Source organism: Kogia breviceps, chromosome 4, assembly GCF_026419965.1.
Source record: "Kogia breviceps isolate mKogBre1 chromosome 4, mKogBre1 haplotype 1, whole genome shotgun sequence".
Classification (NCBI taxonomy): domain Eukaryota; kingdom Metazoa; phylum Chordata; class Mammalia; order Artiodactyla; family Physeteridae; genus Kogia; species Kogia breviceps.
The window spans coordinates 6,188,322-6,210,387 of NC_081313.1; the positions used below are offsets into that span (position 1 = coordinate 6,188,322).

The 22,066-nt window shown below is 41.7% G+C and overlaps 1 protein-coding gene across 3 annotated transcripts in view; it reads left to right on the forward strand.

Moving 5' to 3' along the window:
* The window catches only part of ADCY2 (adenylate cyclase 2), a 441,592-nt gene that overhangs the window by 385,647 nt on the left and 33,879 nt on the right, over positions 1–22,066 (forward strand). For all 3 annotated transcript variants that reach the window (XM_059063263.2, XM_059063264.2, XM_067030781.1), the window contains 2 exons: positions 937–1,106; positions 17,535–17,619. In XM_059063263.2, coding sequence (XP_058919246.1) covers positions 937–1,106; positions 17,535–17,619 — 255 coding nt within the window. The remainder of the gene's footprint in view (positions 1–936; positions 1,107–17,534; positions 17,620–22,066) is intronic.

A 22,066-nucleotide genomic window follows, 5' to 3' on the forward strand; every position in this document is an offset into this window, starting at 1 on the left:
TTTTTTTTTTTTTTTTTTAATAGCTTTGTACGGTGCTACAGTTTATTTTCAATCACATTCTTGTTGCTGATGTTGAAGGCTCACCACCGAATCCCTCTCATGTCCTCCAGTTTTCTTAATTGATTTTCTATCTGGGATAAAGGCCCGTTAGTACTCTGGTGAAACCTGTGAACCCTTAGAATGTTGGGTGTTTCTTTTAAGTTTATTGGAGTATAGCTGATTTACAGTGTTGTGTTAGTTTCAGGAGTACAGCAACGTGATTCAGTTCTACATATACATATATTCATTCTTTTTTAGATTCTTTTCTCATACGGGTTTTCACAGAATATTGGGTAGAGTTCCCTGTGCTACACAGTAGGTCCTTGTTGGTTATCTATCTTATATATAGTTCAAAGCTTTTAGTTTTTTTAAATCCTTTCTGTTCTAGGTAATCCCTCTGACACACAACTGCTTTTTAAATAAAATGTCTAGGCTTTCTTATACCTTTAATAGAACTACCTGTGACGATTTGTATCCTCTTAATGAAGTAAATCATTGAAAGCCCACAGAAGATTCTGTCATTTTGTTTTAATCTGTAAATGTGTAGGGAGCCATATTGTTTTCATTTTCAAGAAGCAAAGGACATTTGCTAATAATGACATAGCTTCAATATAGATTTCTAAAAATTATTTCTGAAGAGTATTTGGCCCACATGCACGATTATTTTTTTAACCATGCTACGCTGGCTGAGCAAGCCACATCATGAGTCATTCTTTTCTAAATCCAATGTGTTTAGTCATGTATCACTGGATCAAAGAGCAGACAAATGCGTCTGCTTTCACAGTCAGTTTGGGAGTTGACCAAGTGAGCTTGATGGTGGTGCCCAACTCTAATTCTCATTTTGGCGTTCCTCAGAAGAGATCCCAAGTATTCATCTGACGTATTTCCCTGTTCCAGTACTTTATATACAGCTGCATCCTGGGATTGATATCCTGTTCGGTTTTCCTGCGCGTGAATTATGAGCTAAAGATGCTGATCATGATGGCGGCACTGGTGGGCTACAACACCATCTTTCTCCACACTCACGCCCACCTCCTGGATGACTACAGCCAGGTCTTATTTGAGAGGTAACCTGCTTCCTCTTCCTTCTCTTTAGTTCTTTCATGGGATGTTGGTAACATAAGTATGTGTGGAGTAAATGCAAATTAGCAATAGCACTGTCATTGGGAATCACTGTGTGAGTGTTTCTTTGAAGTGATGATTCAGGAAGAGAATGTGTGTTTTTTATTACAGATTACACAGAATAGGTATTATCACATATGATCAGCAGACATGAAATGGTTTAGAGAGAGGATTTGTGTTATAATCTCTACTATATTGATAAGAACAATCTTTCCTTTCACGTTCAGCATTATTGGTATTTTGGACTGAAGGATGTTCAGGGGGTTGTCCTGTGCATTAAAGGTTATTGAGCAGCATCCCTGGCCTCTACCCACTAGATGCCTCTACCCCGCCCCCAAGTCATGACAACTGAAAATGCCTCTGGACATTGAGGAATGTGCCCTGCAGGGCAGTGCGGCCCCCTGGTCAGGACAACTGAATCCATGTACACAAAAGTACAGGGACAGTGAGTGGTTCCCCTCACAAGTTATAGTGAATGGAACTGTAACTTGTTGGAGATCAGATAAAATTTCTTTTTTTTTTTTAACATCTTTATTGGAGTATAATTGTTTTACAATAGTGTGTTAGTTTTTCCTTTACAACAAACTGAATCAGTTATACATATACATATGTTCCCATATCTTTTCCCTCTTGCATCACCCTCTCTCCCACCCTCCCTATCCCACCCCTCTAGGTGGTCACAAAGCACAGAGGTGATCTCCCTGTGCTATGCAGCAGCTTCCCACTAGCTAGCTAATTTACATTTGATAGTGTATATATGTCCCTGCCACTCTCTCACTTCGTCACAGCCCACCCTTCCCCCTCCCCATATCCTCAAGTCCATGCTCGAGTAAGTCTGTGTTTAGATAAAATTTCTTATTGGAGATTTCCTAAAGCATCCTGGTGGGGAGGGAATCCTATTGGCTGTGTCTACTCTGCCAACCTTAGGACTAGATGCTTCAAGAATGAGCCTCCCAGGTCCACTCCCTTGGACTTATGAAACGTTTCCTGTTATCAGATTACTTCTGTAAGCTAATCCTAAATATTTATTCCCTGCTTGAAAAAGAAGTTTTCTTCATGATATTCTCCATCTCACATCTTAATAGCAAAAACACATTTTGTATCAAGTGTTAGGTTTCACACATTTTGTATCAAGCGTTAGGTTTCACACATTTTGTATCAAGCGTTAGGTTTATTTCTGGACCCACCAGACTTCAAGTTTTTCTATGAGTGCTTTGCATAACCCCCCCCCCTAATATTTCTATATTTCTTTTAGCATACAATAAATGCCTTAAATACTTGCATAGATTTGTTGCTCTGGGAAGATGGTTTGTGTTGACAGCTTATGGCCGCTTCACCAATAGAGGCCCAGTGTCAGGAACGTGGGCACCTCACTGTGTAAACGTTTCTTCCCAATAAGAATGCTTGTAGAAACACAACTGCACTGCATTCTCTTGACCAAATTTCGTTTTCGTCATCCTCCACGCCATGAAACCCTAACAATCTGTAGTCAGGCTGAGGATAGTGGAGTTGCAAACATACATCACTGTATTAAGGCAATTATATGATTCCTTAGCCAAGATGAAAATGAAATCGAAGTTAATTTTCCAATAAATTCTCAAAATTGCCAACCAAACACACTTTAACATTTCCCTACCGTATCCAGAGAGCCCGTATTGAATCCCTAAGTAAATGTAGCCTCACCGATTTTGACACACAGCTGAGAATACTACTCAATTTCCCTTTATTAAATTTAAAGCTCCTGCATACGGTACACACCCGAAGCAAAAGTGGAAATTAGATTAGCAAGTTTCTGATGCGGAGGGAATTACTTTGGGGACCTGAGGGAGACAGGCCACCCCAGCAGCAGGGAAGTAGCTATTTGGTTAAAGCAAAGGAGTTTTACTTTCAGAGCCCTTTTGTTTCATTCAAGGTCTTTTGTGTGTGTTCTCTCGGCTTTGTCTTTATAATCACCTTAAAGCTAGGTAGGGCTGATGTGACAAGCCTCAGGCACCTGCCTTCACTGCCAAGGGTAAGCCGGCATCCTCTCTAGGATGGGTGCAACTGCCGTACCACGTTTAAGCCCTGCAAACTTCCGCAGAAATATTAACAGGAATTAATTTCCTTTTGTATTGAAATGTAAATTCAGTGAACCTTAATCTTAAGCGTGAAGTCTGAACTCTCTCCTAATTAAGAAACTTTTGCATATATTGATCTGCTATACATACTTCTAGATTTTTGTTCTTAAAGAGGTAGCATTATATCCTTCAAATATTATTAATGACTCCTTGATTAATCACAGAAAGAATAAGCAACGCTTTTGGTTACTTTCCTTATCATTCTATCTATTTCCCATTTCATTATTAATACGACAGTTGCCAGCATGTGAGCAGAAAAAAAAGGAAAGGAAATTAAACATAATCATAGAAGTCTTACGAAGGAGTTTGACCAAGGTTTCTGTGTGAGCTGCCACAATACTTCCGGAAGGCTTCCTCTGCCAGAAGATGAACATCACTGACATAATAGCATAATACCTCAAAATTAACAAATGTCCTCTAATAGCGGTTTATAATGAACCCCAGATGAGAGACCTTTGAGTGGCAGCTCGGAATCCCCCAACCTCGGTGTGTGTATGATTTAACCACGTGACTTGTGCCAGTGCTAAAACCCTTTGAGGTCACTGTTTCCTTTCCCTTTCCTGAGATTCAAGATATGCCACCATGAAAGAACTGATAGAGGTTTTTTCCTCCTATATCTGGTTTGTTATTGCTGACACAACCCTTTCAGATATGAAACGAGGATCCTTAAAAAAAGAAAAAAGCTAGTCTGAGATGTTGCTTTGAGAATGTACGTCCCCCCGTCCCAAAGCCATAGATGCCCTTCGAGGAAAATGCTGGCTTAACACAAGACCAGGCGCACCTCCTTTCCTGATCGAGTCGGTCTGTGCCATCAAAGTCACATGCTTGGTGCCATCCCTTTTCTGACCTGTTTTTGGTCACTGTTGATGCCGAAAACTCGGCCTCTGTGCACCCGTGTGTCAAATCAAATCTCGGAGACAGAGTTTTAAGTGAAGTAGAAAAGAATAGCTTTATCGCTTTGCCAGGCAGAGGGGGACACACCGGGCTCCTGTGTGTCCCAACCGGGGATGATTTGGGGAGGAGTTTTATAGCAGTAGCTCAAGGGCTGGGTTGCTGATAACGATCAGGGCGTGTGCAGGGTCTGCAGTCCTTTAATCTGGCCTCAGGTGGTGGGTCTCCTGATGAGGTTCTCTGGTTCCTTTGATCTGCCCTCAGGTGGTCTCCTCCCTTGTCTCTGCATCCCCTCCCTTCCTGGATTAGCAACTGACCGAATCTGCCCTTTGGAACTCAGGGAAGGTCATAGAGGCTGGAGTCTATTCCCTACAAACAAGAAATGGGGGACAAAGTAAAGCGTCCGTGCCCAGGAGCCCCACAGGGTCCTGCTCGGTTTCAGCATCTCTGCTTACAGGGGACTGCTGGGCCTTCTTCTGAATACACAGTTTGGACTGTGTTGTTGTTCTATATGTGAGCTCACCATGTTTCAGGGGCCTTTTCCAAGCCAAATTTGACATTGATCATGGACAAGCCAACAGGGAGTTTTTTGCCAGCAGGGCCAGCAAAGAAAACAAAAGTATGCACTAGAAAGACTCCAGATCAATGAATAATTCAGAAAAGGATACCAAAGATAATCTGTAAGATTCATGAGTGTGGAAAGCCAACTTTACAGGAGAAAAAAAAAAGGTCTACTTGAGAGGGTGTGCCGTTAAAAATCCATATGAATGGAGGCCAGCAAGGTCCCAGCACTTCACTTGCCATCACGTGATTGTGATCTATTGCCTCATGGTGAAGAAAGCTCAGAAGTGTCTGATATTTAGGAGGTCCAGAAAAATCCATGTCCTAATTCTTTGGCATTTACAACAGTCTTCCGTATCGTCTGTGAATACAAGATGCTCTGTTGAAGCAATCAGTCAACGATCCTGGTTCCGGTCCATGACACCATCTCCCAAAGCCCTCAGCCAGCGCCACTGAGGATGCTTTACAGGTGATGGTGATGGTGATCGTGATAAACCATTGATAGTGCTGGAAGCTGTTTTTGTTTCAAGGACACGTTCCCTTCCCTTGACAAAGGCTGGTTACAGAGTCTGCAAGATGTTGTCAGATCTTTCCTGTGCGTTTTTTTCCTTGCAGATCTGAAGAGTATCAGAGGATGAATATTATCATTTCACGTGGACCCAGGCGTTATGTTAATTCACCTGAAAGCTAGAAACATGCTTTCTATTCTGAAGATGTGTGGAGGATGGAGAGCTTGAACAGAGGGGTTAACCAGGAGTCCAGCACATTAACCAGCTCTGTGAGGGCACTTAACCTAATAAAATAAATACTTTGTGGGCAGCATATAAAGTGTATAAGTAAGCAGCAGTTATATCGAGTACCCAGCGTCATTCAGAAGCTCTGGATTATTGCTGGCAGAAAGGTCTGCATAATTTTAACTTCCTGACCTTAGCAACAGCTCCATACCAAGGATAGCCATGGAGCCGTGAGTCAAGCACCTTCAACATGGTTCTGCATTCTCTGCTTTTCCTGTGTCTCATGGAAAACCCAATGGCTAGAATTCGGCATATTGTAACATTTTGGCAGTGTCCCAACTAGGCATCAACTGATGATGAGCTCACTGAAAGCCTGGAGGAAGAACTGCAGCAGTAACCCTGCTGAGGAAGAAGGCAGGAGCAGTGTGTATCCACCTCTGGGAGAGATGGTCCGGAGGTATTCCAAACACCTGACATTTCTTTTAAAGTCTCCTCTTTTAAATGAAAACCATATTCCAAATCTGTAGTCAAACCCATAATATATCCAAGTTCATACTGAAAAGATTTTAAATTACTTTCAAATTTAATATCTCAGTTTCTCTTCCCCTTCCTAATTCCCCTCCTCCCTCGCCAGTGCCATCTCCAGAAAGGATGGAATACACACGTTTGTTTCTCTGTAGCTGACACCACTAGTAGCAGAGCTGGGAGGTAGAGTAAGGAGGTCAGTAATCGGAATTGCCTAAGTTAACAAGATTAACCAAAAAAGTCCTAGGGCTGCTCAAATTCTACCAATCTCTCTTTTCTTCTATAAAAAGCAACCATTAGTGAGCTCCTTTGTTATCTAACCTAAAAAAGAAAATGCCCTGTGATTTGGACCCACTTGTAGGAAGATGCTCAATTTTTAGGCTGTTTTTTGTTTTGTTTGATTTTAGAATGAGGGGAAGGAGACTTCAGAGAGCCTGGGCCCCCAGACTAGATAGGATACGTACTTCTTATCATCGGCTCTCCAATGTATGAGGCTAAAGCCCAGTGCACAGACCCAGGATATCAGATGCACCAACTGCTTCCCATTTAAAACCACTCTTCTCCAAAGGATGAAACCATGACTGCATTAATCAGGGTGCATCTTTCCACCATAGCAAAAGGCCAGCACTACCTCTCCAGCCCCACTTTTATCATTTCTCCTGACCTGCAGCTGCCTCCAGGGCTCTTTCTTAAGCAAGAGCTTATCACTTATTATGTTAGTCACTTGCAGTCCCAGAATTTGTTTGCAGTCCTTAGCATCCGTGAATAACTCGGAAAAAGCATGAGGCTTTGATCCATCTGTCCTTTGATGACACTGGGTCACCTTCTCTGGAAGATTGCGTGGGATTTCAGTGCATCTGTGTCCGGCCAGAGGAGGAAAAGTGTCTATAACTGAAACCCCTTAGATTTCAAACCAACACCGTTATTTGTCCACTCATTCCTTTGTCTTCACAGCACGGTTTCATTGAATACCCTGTATATTCCAGGCCTGATTGCTGGAGTCCAAGCACATAGAGATGAATAAAATATAGTCTCTGCTCTCAAGAATTTACAAAATCTCTCTATTAGAAAATTGTGTCTCACCAGAAGGCCAAAGGGAGACTTGCAGGTTAAGTTCCTATAGCCAACCTAGGAAATGAGTGAACCTGTTGTCTGGAAGCTGGTTAAGTGACCCAGAGTTGACTGGGATATTGGAAAGACCTTGAAGATCCAAAAAGATAGGGGAGGAGTGTTGTCAGCATCATGGCAGAATAAGACATCCCTCATGTTTGTCCCCAACAATAATTTGTAATCTATCCTTGGAGAAAAGTGCCTTTGTAGGAGCTTTGGGACCCAGCACCGTATGAGATCCAGGAGGAGTCTCGTCCACCCATGTGTTGGACAGTAGGCATACAGACTTTGATCCTGGCTGTGGACCCTGCAGTGACGTGTAATCCAGCTACAGCAGCTCTTGGCCATGGAACCCCCTGGAAAACAGTCTTAGTCAGTGACCCATGGAAGAGAGAGACTTTGAGGAAGTCCAGGTTTTCAGAGGAGAAATTCTAGTGCACCATTGGAGAAAAATATATGAGTTTGGACACGCTGAAGTGGGTAAGAGAAACAGTCTGACTCTGTCCACACCACCCTTCCCCCAAGATGGCACAGCTTAAGTCCAAGAGAGATGTTCTCACTCTATGACTTCTCCTTTGAGCGCCCGGCTTCCCAGCTGTGCAGGATGCTACCAAGCTGGGAGAGGAGCAGATAGGACTCTCAGAGGGCTTTAAGAGAACACAGATGCTACTAACTGCATTACTGCCTTTGTCAAGAAGCCCACCCACAAGCCGCTGGGAACACTTCACTCACAGATCTCCCCAGCTGGCTCACGGGCACCCTCATTGTTCCACATGCCTCATGCACACCCCTACCCTGTGGCCAGCTCCCTGTGCATATTCCCTCCCGATGGCAGCATCGAGAAGGAGCTTGGACCAACAGCTAGTGGGCATGCACAGAAAGCTGACTGAAATCTGAGGGCCAGAGAGAAACCACAAACTTGAGCTTTAGCAAGTTTTGTTTGGGAAAACAAAATGAAGACTGTCAGCAGTCGGCCTGGTGCATTGCAGGATGGAGAGAAGGCATACAAGCTTAGAATTCTGCCACAAGAGGGAGCAAGAAAGGTGGAGAGATGTATCCACAGAAGGTCCAGAAAGCCTCAGAAGCACTAGCAGGGCTGGAGGAAGATATTTATGCCCTGAAGACAGTTATAACGTAAAGGGTGCAGGAAGTGAGTGCTACTTCACATATGAAGACAGCATTGCAAAACTTTAAGGAACATGAAATCAAGGAAGAAAGAAACAAAGGAACTAAAAAACAGCTAGAAAACAATTCATTATTAAGCCCTTACCTATCAATTTTACTCTAAATGTAAATGGATTGAATTGTCCATTTAAACGGCATAGAGTGGCTATACAGATTTAAAAAAAAACAAGATTTAACTATATGCTGCCTACAAGGAACTCACCTCAGCTTTAAGGACACACATAGGATCAAAGTAAAGGAATGGAAAAAGATATTCCATGCAAGTGGAAACAAAAAGAGAGTGGGGGTAGCTATACTTATATCCGATAAATACAATTTCATCCAAAAACAATAACAAAAAACAAAGTCATTATGTATTGCAAAGGGGTCAATTCATCTAGAAGATATAAAAATCATAAATATGTATGCATCCAACATCAGAACACCTAAATAAATTAAGCAAATACTAGTAGATATGATAGGAGAAATAGATGACAATGGAATAATAGTAGAGAACATCAATACATCACATTCAACAATAGATCATACAGACAGAAAGTCAAATAGGAAACATTGGACTTGAACTAAACTTTAGGTCAAATGGACCTAACAGACATATATGGAACACTCCATCTAACAGCCACAGAATACACATTCTTCACAAGCACACATGGAACATTCCAGAAGAGATCATATGTTAGGTCATAAAACGTGTCTTAGCAAAATTAAGGTTGAAATTGTACCATGTATCTTTTCCAATCACAATGGTATGAAACTAGAAATCAGTAACAGTAGGAAAACTGGGAATTTCACAAATATATAGAAATTAAACCACATACTCCTAAACAATCAATGGTCAAAGAAGAATACAAAAGGAAAAACAAAATATAACTTGAAACAAATGAAAATGGTAACACAAGGTACCAGAACCTATAGTATGCTGCAAAAGCAGTTTTTAAAGGGAAGTTTATAATTACAAATGCCTACATTAAGAAAAAGAAAGATCTCAAATAAAAACCCCAACATTACACCTCAAAGAACTAGAAAAAGAAGAACAAACTAAGCCCAAAGTTAGCAGAAGGAAGGAAACAACAAAGATCAGAGCAGAAATTAATGAAATACAGACTAAGAAGACAATAGAAAAAATCAGTGAAGCTAAGAGCTACTTTTTGAAAAGATAAACAAAATAAACCTTTAGGTAGACTAGCCATAGGGAAAAAAGAGAGAGGACTGGAATAAATAAAATTAAAAATGAAATAGAAAACATTACAGTTGATACTACCCAAATACAAAGGATCATAAGAGACTACTATGAAAAATTATACACCAACAAATTGGACAACAGAGAAGAAACGGATAACTTCTTGGAAACATACAACCTACCAAGACTGAATGATGAAGAAATAGAAAGTCCTAACAGACCAATAATGAGGAAGGCGATTGAATCAGTAATCAAAATCTCCAACAAAGAGAAGCTCAGGACCAGATGATTTCACTAGTGAATTCTACCAAACATTTAAAGAAAAATTAATCCCAGTATTTCTCAAACTTTTCCCAAAATTGAAGAGGAAGGAACACTTCCAAATTCACTTTATGAGGCCAGCATTACCCTGATATCAAAGCCTGATAGGGACACTAAAAGAAAACAACAACAAACAACAACAACAAAAAAAAACACAGACTAATATTCCAGATAAATATAGATGCAAAAATTCTGAACAAAATATTAGCAAGCCAAATTGAACAGCACATTAAAAGGATCATGCACCATGATCAAAGGGGATCTATCCCTGAGATACAATGATGGTTCAACACATGCAAACTAATAAGTGTGATACACCACATTAATAGAATGAAATATAAAAATCATATGATCTCTTATCTCAATAAATGCAGGAAAAGCATTTGATGAAATACATCTTCTCATGATAAAAACTTTCAACAAATTGGGTATAGAAGGAACACACCTCGGCATGATAAAGTTGGCATATAATAAGTGCATAGCTAATATCATACTCAATGATAAAAGGCTGAAAGCTTTTCCTCTAAAATCAAGACAAGAAAAGGGTGCCTCTCTGGCCACTTTTACTCAGCATAGTACTGGAAGTCTTACCCAGAGAAATCAGGCAAGAAAAAGAAATAAAAGGCATACAATTAGAAGGAAGATGAAAACTTGTCTTTGTTTGCAGATGATATGATCTTATACATAGAGAACCCTAAAATTTCCACCAAAAAAATTGCTAGAACTAATCAAAAAATTCAATTAAGTCACAGCATACAGAATCAACATACAGAAATCAGTTGTGTTTCTCTACACTAACAATGAATTATCTGATAAAGAAACAAAGAAAACAATCCCATTCACAATGGCATCAAAAACAAGAAAATATTTAGGAATAAATTACACCAAGGAGATGAAAGATCTGTACACTGGAAACCATAAGACTTTGATGAAAGTAACTGAAGAAGACACAAGCAAATGGAAAGAAATCCCATGTTCATGGATCAGAAGAATATTGTTAAAATGTTCATACTACCTAAAGCCATCTATAGATTCAATGCAATTCCCATCAAAATTCCATTAGCAGTTTTCACAGAAATAGAACAAACAATTCTAAAATTTGTATAGAACCACAAAAGACCCTGGATAACCAAAGTAATCCTGAGAAAGAAGCATAAAGCTGGAGGCATCACACTCCCGATTTCAAACTACACTGCAAAGCTACAGTAATTAAAACCATATGGTACAGGCAGAAAAATAGACAAGTGGAACAGGATACAGAGCCCAGATAACCCCTTGCATATGTGGTAAACTAATATTTGACAAGGGAGCCAATAATACTCAATAAGTAAAGGATAGTCTCTTCAATAAATGGTATTGGGAAAATTAAATACCATATGCAGAAGAATGAGATTGGACCCCTATCTTATACCACTAACAAACATTAATTTGAAATGGATAAGAGACCTGAAACCTTAAAACTCCTAGAAAAAAACATAGGGGAAAAAACTCCTTGACATTGATCTTAGCAATGAATTTTTTGGATATGTCACCAAAAGCACAAACAACAAAAGCAAAAATAAGTGCGTGGAACTACATCAAGCTAAAAAACTTCTGAATGGCAAGAGAAACCATCAATGAAAAGAAAAAGCAACCTACAGAATGGGAGAAACTACTTGACAATAATATATCTGATAATGGGCTAATATCCAAAATACATAAAGAACTCATACAACTCAACATAAAAAAGAAATCAATTTAAAAGTAGGCAGAGGAACTGAATAGACATTTTCCAAAGAAGACATACAAATGGTCAACAGGACATGAAAAAATGTTCAATATTATTAATAATCGGGGAAGTGTGTATCAAGACCACAATAAAATGTTGCACACTCCTTAGAATGGCTATCATCAAAAAGACAAGAGATGGCAAGTTTTGGCAAGGATGTGGAGAAAAAGGAATAACGGGATATTATTTTCTCAGCCATGAGAAAAAGGGATATCCTGCCACTTGCAACAACATGAATGGACCCTGAGGGCATCATGCTGAGTGAAATAAGCCAGCCAGAGACAGACAAATACTGCATGATATCACTTATATGTGAAATCTAAAAAAGCTGAACTCACAGAGACAGAGAGTAGAACGGTGGTTACCCAGGGCTGGGGAAAGGTGGGAGAAGTGGGGGGATGTTGGTCAAAAGGCACAAGCTTCCTGTTATAAGATGAATACGTTCTGGGGATCTAAGGTACAGCGTGGTGACTACAGCTAACAATACTGTATTACATACTTGAAAGTTGCTAAAAGAGTAGATCTTAAATGTTCTCACCACAAAAAGGAGATGGTAATTATGTGAGGTGATGAGGCTGTTGGCTAATGCTATAGTGATAATCATTTCACGACATATAAGTGTATCAAATCAACACATTGTACACCTCAAACTTATACAGTTTATATGTCAATTATGTCTAAATAGAACTGGAAAGAAAATAACTGAAAAATCGGTCAAAAGACACAAACTGTCTGCAGCGGTCATTCCCACCCCTGACTCAGTTGGTCAAGAAAACTTATTAATGATGCATCTCCAATCATCGGAAAGGAATGGTGTATTTTTTAAACGACTGAACCGTTTTAGAACTCTCCTGTCTGACCACAGCTCAGGTGGTCATTGCAAACAACCAGATCAGCCATCAGAAAATAGGTTTGCTTTGATGGCTGCGGAGTTTGAGCAGTGGAATACAGGAATTTGGGCTGAGCTGTCAGCCTCACGCTTCATCACCAGCCAGCCTCACCTGGCCAGGACCCCGCCGCTGCACTGGTGACCTGGAGGGGAGAAGAGCTTGGAAGCAGAGATCAGCGGGATGCTGTATGCACACAACTGAAAGGCCAGGAGGGAATGTCAGGAAAGTGGTACTAACACGTGCATCTCAGCAATTCCTTGCCCTTTCTCCGGCCAGACTTAGAGGAAGATTTCCCGACAGGGCAATTGGCTGTCTTTATTTTGCCCTTTGCATTTTAACCCCAGCGTTTCCTTTCTGGGGTATTTTTGTTTTATTCGGACCGTGTTGTCTTCGGACATTGTAGTTGAGGTCTTGGTCCTGTGCTGAGCAGGGTACAGCAGATTCATCTTGCAGTAGCATCCGGTTGGCCAAAACTTGAGCTTTTTGCATCGCTTGACATTGAAGATGGCTGAGGATTCAGAGGTTCCTTGTCGGCAAAGCCAGGCGTGTCCTAACTTACTCACAGAGACAGCCAGAAGTAAATTGATCTTAGCACTGATTCATCAGTGGCAGAGCAACAGGGTCTCATGTTAAGAGGGAGGGCAGTAGCCATTGTCTCTTTGTGGGACTTTTCTTTATGAAATGTGGGCCTCGGGGGGTCAGGGTCCCAGAGGTCAGACTACTTTTGATCCCAGTGAATGACCTGGGAAGATCTGATTTTACTCAGTTCGTATATTGTTACCAACACAACAGAAACTAGGTTTCTTGAGGTACTTTTCTTTTTAGTTAATAGAGGCTTATGTCACCTAGAAAATAGAATGTTTTGAAATGTAATTATGTTTGCATATACATGCCTGGACTGCATCCTCTCCTGAAGGCAATGAAAATGTCATTTTTATGTCACGGAGCTGTTTGCCTTTAGGTTAGGGACTGGTTCACCAAGCAATTCCATATCCTTTGCCCAATTTGTTAGGTTTCTTTGTTCTCTTGGACTCTGGAAACTTGAGGGCCAGAGGCTCCATTATCAGCTTCAGGGTGAGGGTCAGCTGTAAATTAGTGTGTGGCTACAGGTACATTTGGGTGTCTGTGTCTCCAGAACCCATTTTTAAGTATGAAAAATAGCCTATCTGGTCACATTTTGGCTAAAACTGTCAAGTTAAAAATCATAGAGTTAGAAACCTTCTCAGTTATATTAGCTCTGTCTTCTGTACCTCGTAACAGAGTGATAGCACAGCCCTAACATGTGAAAGTCCAAAGTGGATTTCATCCCTAAAACTTAAAGGGAAGGGAGAGAGAGAGAGAGACCTCAGACTAAGTTGCTGTCATTTTTATATAAATGGCCGATACAATTGTTAATGTGTCAATTGTGTCACTTAAAAGAAGGCATGCTGAGGTCCTAAGCCCCAGTAGCTAAGAATGTGACCTTATTTGGAAATAGGGTCATTGCACATGTAATTAGTTAAGATCAAGTCCTGCTGGAGTGGGGTGGGGCCCTGATCCAATATGACTGGTGTCCTTGTAAGAAGATAGCCATGTGGAGACAGAGACACATGGGGGGAGGGGAGCGGGCACCACGTGATGATGAAGACAGACGTTGGGGTGATACAGTGGCCAGCGAACCACCAATGCCAGGACAGGGCAAGGAAGGATTTCTCTGCAGGTTTCAGAGGGAGCACAGCCCTGCCGGCACCTTGATTTCAGACTTCTGGCCTCCAGAACCATGAGATGATAAATTTCTGTTGTTTTAAGCCACCCAGTTTGTGGCACTTTGTTTCAGCAGTCCTGGGAATTAGGAGTTTGGAATTAGCAGATACAGACTACTGTATATAAAATAAACAACAAGGTCCTACTATATAGCAAAGTATCTTGTATAACATATAATGGAAAAGATTAAGAAAGTATATAGATACATATGTATAACTGAATCATGTTACTGTGCACCTGAAACCAACACAGCATTGTAAATCAACTACACTTAAAAACAAAACAAAACAAAACAGAAGTCCTGGGAAACTGATATGATCAACACAACTGACTAGACTCTGCCAGAAGACATCTTGGAATTTTATTCTCTCTGTCCCCATGTCCCCTCCATACTACCCACTCCTTTTCCTCCCAGCCTCTCTTGCATACACACAAAGAGCAAGGAACCCAGGAATGGATCTGTGGATGGAGAAATTCATCCTTCAAGCTTCAGGAGCCCATCAGCCGTGGCCTGTGAGGGGCCCACGTGGGAGAGATGAACTCCAATTGGAATCAGCAGTTCTTTGGGACTGGATGAATAAAAGAAGTTTTTGAGAAATCTAAATGAAAGCGAAGGGAGCGGGTTACAGTTCTTCCTAGTTGACGGAGAACGTCAGAAGGAAAAAAGGCATCTGCGGACTGGTACCCAAGTCTATCCTACAGGCTGTGTTGTGCGTCATTATTTCTGAGGTCCATTTAGTTCCGTACTTTCCAGTGCACTGCCTGGTCCACCGATGAGAGCTGTTCCTAGTCTTACTTCCCCCAAGTCCCCACCTCCACCCACCACTATTCCTCACTAAGGCTCAAGAACTGCGAGATAGGTAGAGGTCATTTCCACCCCTAAACCTATGTTTAAATGCGTTAGCGTGAGGAGTCCCAGAAAAGGATTTTTCCCTCTAGGTTGCTTGCGTGTATTTTCTGTGTGATTATCTGAAAACGCAGCCAGCCCCTGAACTGCATAAAAAGGGTCTTACCTCCCACTCTCCATCAGTGAGAGGGACGGGAGATGGCTTTGTATATTGGGGGCATCTGGTCCCTTACCTGGGGATGCACGTGGGACCTGAGTTCTGATTGGTTGCATTGATGAAGCTACTGTAAGATCCTGACCTTGGAGTTAACGTTTTACTCTCAGGTTAGGTTTATAGGGTGATGGGTGGGATGTCATAGCAGTTTTCTAGGATTCCTGGAATGGTAAAGTAATAGGATGTCCATCAAGCAACATGACAGTTAAAAACAGCCTGCACCAGCTTCTTACGCGCTGCTGTCTATGTTGTACCACCTTTTTTTTTTTTTTTAGCCATGCCGTGCAGCTTGTGAGATCTTATTTCCCCAACCAAGGATAGGATCAAACCCGGGCCCTGGCAGGGAAGGCTTGGAGTCTTAACCACTGGACTGCCAGAGAATTCCCTGTACCAGTTTTATTAACTGTTCAATATCCTTTCAGTGTAGTCAATATTGGGGGAAATGAGTTTAAAAGTCACTGGGGACTTTCCCGGAGGTCCAGTGGTTAAGACTCCGTGCTTCCACTGCAGGGGGCACGGGTTCGATCCCTAGTCGGGAAGCTAAGGTCCTACATGCTGCACACGGTGTGGCCAAAAAAAGTCCCTAAAAGTCACTGGAGTTTGCACTGCTTATAAACATCTGCTCCCTGCAGTGACTTCAACTGTGCTCTTAGACGCAGCTGCCACAGGCTCAAAAAGGAACTTCATTTCTTAAAATCACTGCTACTGAGACAGGAAAGTGACACTTGTCAGCTCACTTCATTCCCAGAGAGAAACTGGTAACCTCCTTATGGCTGTTGAGCTCAGATTTTTTCCAGCCGCAGTTGGCTTGGTAGGAGGAAAGAGCCCTGAGTACAAGCATAGCCTTTCTGGAGAGTTCTCTGAGGTCCTAAGCCCTTCAGCCACTGGGACTGGAGATTCTCTCTCCTCATTTCTGCAGGAATCTGCCTTTCTTTTGCACATGGATCTGTCATTCTGTTCATGAAATCCACCAACCTGCATTTTCTTATCTTTTTCTCTAGCTTCCTCACTCCATCCTCTTGTTTATCACTGTGTAGTTAATACTAAAAGTCATGAGTACCCTTTATGAAGTGCTTCCTGGATGTCAGGCTCTATGCCAGGTACATAAATATTTCACCTAGTGACCAAGACAGCCAGTAAGATAGGCACTGGTACCCCCTTTGGCTGATGGGGAGAGTGAGGTTTGGAAGGGTTTATCCCAGGTCCCAAGCTCGCTAGAGCAGCGGAGTCATGATTCCAACCAGGGTTACTTAACTTCAAAGCCCACCTGCGCTCGTTAGTTCTTTATCCATTTCTCTTATTATCTCATCAGTCCTCGAACCTTCTGTGGAGAAACAGGAAAATCTCAAAGCATATTCAACCCCCAAGCAGAAACTGATGACTTGATATTTATACTTGATTAAATACAAGCTATGCTGCTATGTGACATGGCAGCCATACATAATCAACTTCTCAGGTCTCAGTTCCAGTTATACGTGTGAAATAGTCATTTGTCAGCTATGCAGGATTCCTTGGGGAATCAAGTCGATTTCCCCTTGTATGCTGTACAAGAACCGAAAGCAGAACCTTTCAGTTGACACATAAAATTGACCACCACACATGCCAATTAGATGTGTGGGTGGTCATTGCCTAGAAGGTCATGGTGAGCATGGAGGGCCCAGCCAGTACAGTAAGAGCTTGATGGGGCAGTGGGCCAAGGGTTTCCATCTGTCTTACGCCTTTGTGATACAAAACCCCATGAAAGGAGGAATAAGAAGGAGCGCCTGCCAGAAAGTTGTATGGAAGTATATGATTCATATGTCAGAGTAGCTTATAGAAAGAAAGTTCCCTACTTCATTTTTATATCTCCCATGATTATTAATTTCTAGCAGACTGTCTCATCCTGCAAATAATTACTAAAAATTACAAGTCATCTATCCAATTATCCATATTGATTCCAGAAATATAAAGAAAATATTAATATTCTGCTATTCATTTTATATTTGCTAGAGTTTGATATAGAGTAAGAAATCTATATTCATTTGGAAGATTTTTGTCTTTTACTGAGCTCTTGAAATAAGGATTATTTTGCTTTCTTTTGATGCAGTCTGGGCTTGCAAATATATTTGAAGTGTGTGTGTGTGTGTGTGTGTGTGTGTGTGTGTGTGTGTGTGTGTGTGTGTGTATGGTTGGTGTAGAATGTAGACAATCACTAGAGATCCTGAAATTTGTTCATGCACGAATTCTAAGTCCTGTGTGTATGTTGTTTTGTTGTATTGTTTTCATCTGTTTGTTTGTTTTTTAATAGACCAGGCATTTGGAAAGACCTAAAGACCATGGGCTCAGTGTCTCTCTTTATATTTTTCATCACACTGCTTGTTCTGGGCAGACAGGTAAGAAGTCTGTTACTTCTGTAACTTCTCTAAAGTGCTGTATTAATAATACTTTGCTGACGTGCGTTGCCATTGCTTTCATGCAAACAAATGTTGAAGCATCAGAATCATCTTATCACTTAAGAGAAGAGTAGGTAGCACAACATGTGTATGCTTGGCTATAGACACAAGAGAAAGACCTCTCTTTTTTTTTTTTCCCTAAGAGGCAAATTTTGTGAACAGTAGAAGTGTGAATCAATGAATTTCCTGTTAAGTTTCAAAATAAATATGTAGGTTTCTGTAAGCCTACAATGTATTCCCTCAAGAGCTGGCACTAATTGGAAAAAAAGGTCCCCTTGCCTGGGGTTTTCATCTGCATTTCAAAAGGTATGGCTTCTGTTTCTTTGAAATGGGTATTAAATATCCCTGCTGTCACTTGCAATTATCCCTAGAAATATGGTCCCTTGTTCAAAAATTTTATTTTGTGATGCAAGTGAAACGGCCCCCTCGGGCTCTGTGCCCGCTTCTGGCCTCCCCGTGGAGCCTGTAGGTGCAGGACTTTTCAGGGCAATATTCTTCCTCTGCCTGCAAACCAGGGCAATCACCCGAAGACTAAAGACTCATCCCCTACCAGGTAGCTCTGCCTCAACCAAAATTTGTTTTAAGTTCTTTGATGGATAGCATGAAACAAAGAAGTGATTTATCTGGAGATAACCAGGGAAGAAGCAATGCCAATTAAATTACATTCACATCTCTAAACACTTATCTGAGAGGCAAACTATCAACTGGGGAGTTTGGGCCTGGCTTCCGTTTCTCACCAAGAGGAAGCTGCTAATAATCGCACAGTCGGAGCGGAGACCAGATCTGTGACAATCAGTCCAGCACCCGGGCAGGCCATCCATCCTCTTGCATCTTCCCGGAGAAGTGCGAGGGACGTCCTTCCCTGGAGCCTACAGTGCAGCTGTCACCAGTCTCCCTAGAGCTACGCTGTGGTCCTGATGCAGAGCTTAGAAGACCCCGGTCCCCGGCACATGCTGAGTTCTGCATTCTTAGGCAGTTTCTCCTACTAGAATGATCACTCAGATTGCTTCACAGCAATATATTTTAATTACCTAGAATCAAATTGAATTCTCCCAACTTTTTTTATTCACTGAGATAATATACAGGTGATACCACTACACAAATGTGGTCCAATCCCATGGCTGCTCACTGATCAGTTACTTCTTAAATGATTTAAATAAATAATCAAAAGTATGCACTAGGGCTTCCCTGGTGGCGCAGTGGTTGAGAATCCGCCTGCCGATGCAGGAGACATGGGTTCGTGCCCTGGTCCGGGAAGATCCCACATGCCGCGAAGCAACTAAGCCCGTGAGCCATGGCCGCTGAGCCTGTGCGTCCGGAGCCTGTGCTCCGCAACGGGAGAGGCCACAACAGTGAGAGGCCCGCGTACCGCAAAAAAAAAAAAAAAAAAAAAAAAAAAAAAAAAAGTATGCACTATTATGGCCAGGCACTCATTTAACATGATAGCGCTGATACTAGTTTCCTTTTTTGTCACTAGTGTAATGATAAGTAATATGTACATCTAGAGACCTAAAGAGTAGTAATCCCTGCAGGATTAAATGTGTTCACATTTACTCTTTAACTAGAACCAAGGATACACCAAGGTGAGCCAGAAGGCTGACCTTCAGTCCAGAATCATTAAGTGAATGATTTACTGAGGCCCCAAGCCTTCTGGGATAACCAGAACTGTGAAGTCTGTGATATATGCCTCTGCATACCCTTCCGGAAATACAACTGTATTACAAGCAAATGTCTGATATTTGAAATAAGGTTTTCAAGTGTTGTAAGAATCCACGGCCTCAGAGTTACCTCTTTTCTGAATATGTTTTAAATAATAGCACAGACTTTTTGCAACTTATTTTTGTTATCATTTGTCCTAATGGCTCCCCTGACCCATGACCATCATTTCTGAAATGATGGCAATGTACTTGCTTTCTAAGAAAATGGCTCTACTAAATATTGCTCTAAGCATCTCAGAAACCTTAGTGAAAACATAACATATCCTAGACAAGAGCGACAGTACAGTACCCCTCTCTGTACTGAAATCTAGTTCGTGAGAGAAATGCAAGCCAACTCAAGGGCCTCTTTTGAAAAAGAAAGGTCTCCTGTATTTCACCCAAGCTGAACGGGCAGCCCCCTGCCATCAAGGGTCTGCATCCTAGGTGGGCTCTTTCAGAGTATGGAACCGGGCAGTGGCAACCCTAGTGCCTGAGGGTGAGGCTGAGGTCCTTGTGTGGGAGAATTGAGGATCCCAGAGAAAGTGGAATCACATGCTGCCTGCGCCCCTGCCCAGAGACCGCTTCTGTCCACGCAGAAAGGTGTAAGCCTGGTTCCTCAAGTAGTTTTCAGAACTAGACAGAGCACGGGACGCCCTCGAGGCTGTGGTAGGACGTGAAACACAGCAGACAGGGTCGGTGGGCCCCCAGACGCGGCCCGGATGCCCTCTCAAGACTCTTTCCTGCTCTCTCTCCCATCACGCCAGAGCTCACGGAGACAAATTCCACGTCTGAGTGGGATCTGGGCCCTTGAGCATTTGGGGAGTAGCCGCAGATGGCATCTGAGAGATGGAAGGTGACGTGAGGCCTGGAGGTCATGGAGCAGGGCTGCTGTTTTAGTTGAAGTGTCACAAAGTCCTTAGAGCGCTTTCCTGCCCTGAGTCAGGGTCACGGAGGAAACAGCTCTCCCCGCCCCTGGCTGGATCTCCTCACGCAGCCTCCCCGGGTCTCTGTGTCAAATCTCCCTCTCTTTTCTCCTGTAAGGACATCAGTCATTGGATTTACAGCCCACCCTAAGTCCAGGATGATCTCATCCTGAGGTCCTTAAGTTCATTACATCCGCCGAGACCCTACTTCCAGACAAGTCACAGGCACAGATACCGGGGTTTGGACTTGGAACAGTCTTTTGGGGGACGTGATTAGGTCCATTACAACTGGTTTGGGATAAAAACATTTGTCTTCCTTTGGGGGACTACACATGAGTTTTTAAGGTCCTTGCGCCTCGAGGCAAGGGTTCTGCAGCAGACTGCACTGCTTGGGGAGGTGAGAGGGGAAAGATTTGTCAGAAGGTCACTCTCAGTCCAATGCAGCTGGTCCCAAAGTGCTCCGATTCCTTTAGTAGGAGACTTAAAGAATTGCCTGCACGTGGCGCAGTAGCAGTCCCTCGGAAAACCCGAGCGACTCTTCATGAGCTTTACGAAAACCTTTGAAACGCACACGAATTGGGCTTGCTGCGTACCTTAACTGGCTCCGTGGCTTCATCTCACGTTTCGTTTTTATCTGATCTTCGGTGTATACCTGTGTCTTCTCGATGCCACCACCGTAGATTGCTTCTATTATTTTAGTTTAATACCGGCCACACCACTAGTTTATCCCCCCCAAAAAACTCTAAATAAATAATCTGTTCTCCAAGGGAGAGGCCTTTTCCAGTACGTGCATAGCATGATTTCCATAAATACAGAATGTGGAAGATGTGTCAGTAATGTAAAAATTTAATATAAGCAAACTTTTAAAATATCTCTTTTGTAATCTTTTTAAAAAATGTCTTGTTATGTGAGCTAAAAATAAATGCCTCCCCAGAGGAGGAGGAGTAATTTTTGAGTATATCATACATAGTTTGAAGCAAACCTAATTTCAGTGATCATTGTTCTTTCAGGTTTCAAATTGTGAAATTTTTTTTGAAATTGCCATCTGTGCCTGAGGGCTCATTTATTTATGCGTGTTTTTATTTTGCTTTGTGCTGTCATTGGTATAGCTAAGCAAACCAATAAACAAAACTCCCTCCATTTAGTTCTTCTTTGCATTTATTTGTCAATAATGACTATCTGTGCTGAAATACACTCTCTCTATTAGGCCCTACTGTTACAGGAAGATTCATTCAAGGCTCTTTCAGTATATTAAATTATATACATCAGAGCAGATACAAAATGATGACAAAACAAAGAGACCCTGTGACAGTAAACGGGCCTCTCTGTTTCTACAGTGTTAGTAACAGCTGGTTTTTAAAAGCATTGAATTTTAATACATTATAAAGCATGAACACATGTTTTTACTAGCAGGCACCATCTTAATTAAATTATATCAAAATGAACTTTTGTCTAAATATAATGTCATTCTCTCAGTCCACTGCAATCCCAAATGAAAAAACACATACTTTTCAATGTATACTTAATTACATAATTTGTGGTAGAGGAAAACTGATATTCAGCTGTTAAAGGCAAACTGCCACAAATGAACACTATTATTTTTTAAATGCAAATCATGAAACAATGCACTCTCTCTACTAATATATTTTCCATTTTTCTTTTACTCATTATTTATATTCTATCACAGCTCTTTTCAAAAAATAATTCAAGCCACCATTTATTAACATGACTGTGTAAGAAGCTCTCATGTCATTTTTGTCTTTCAAG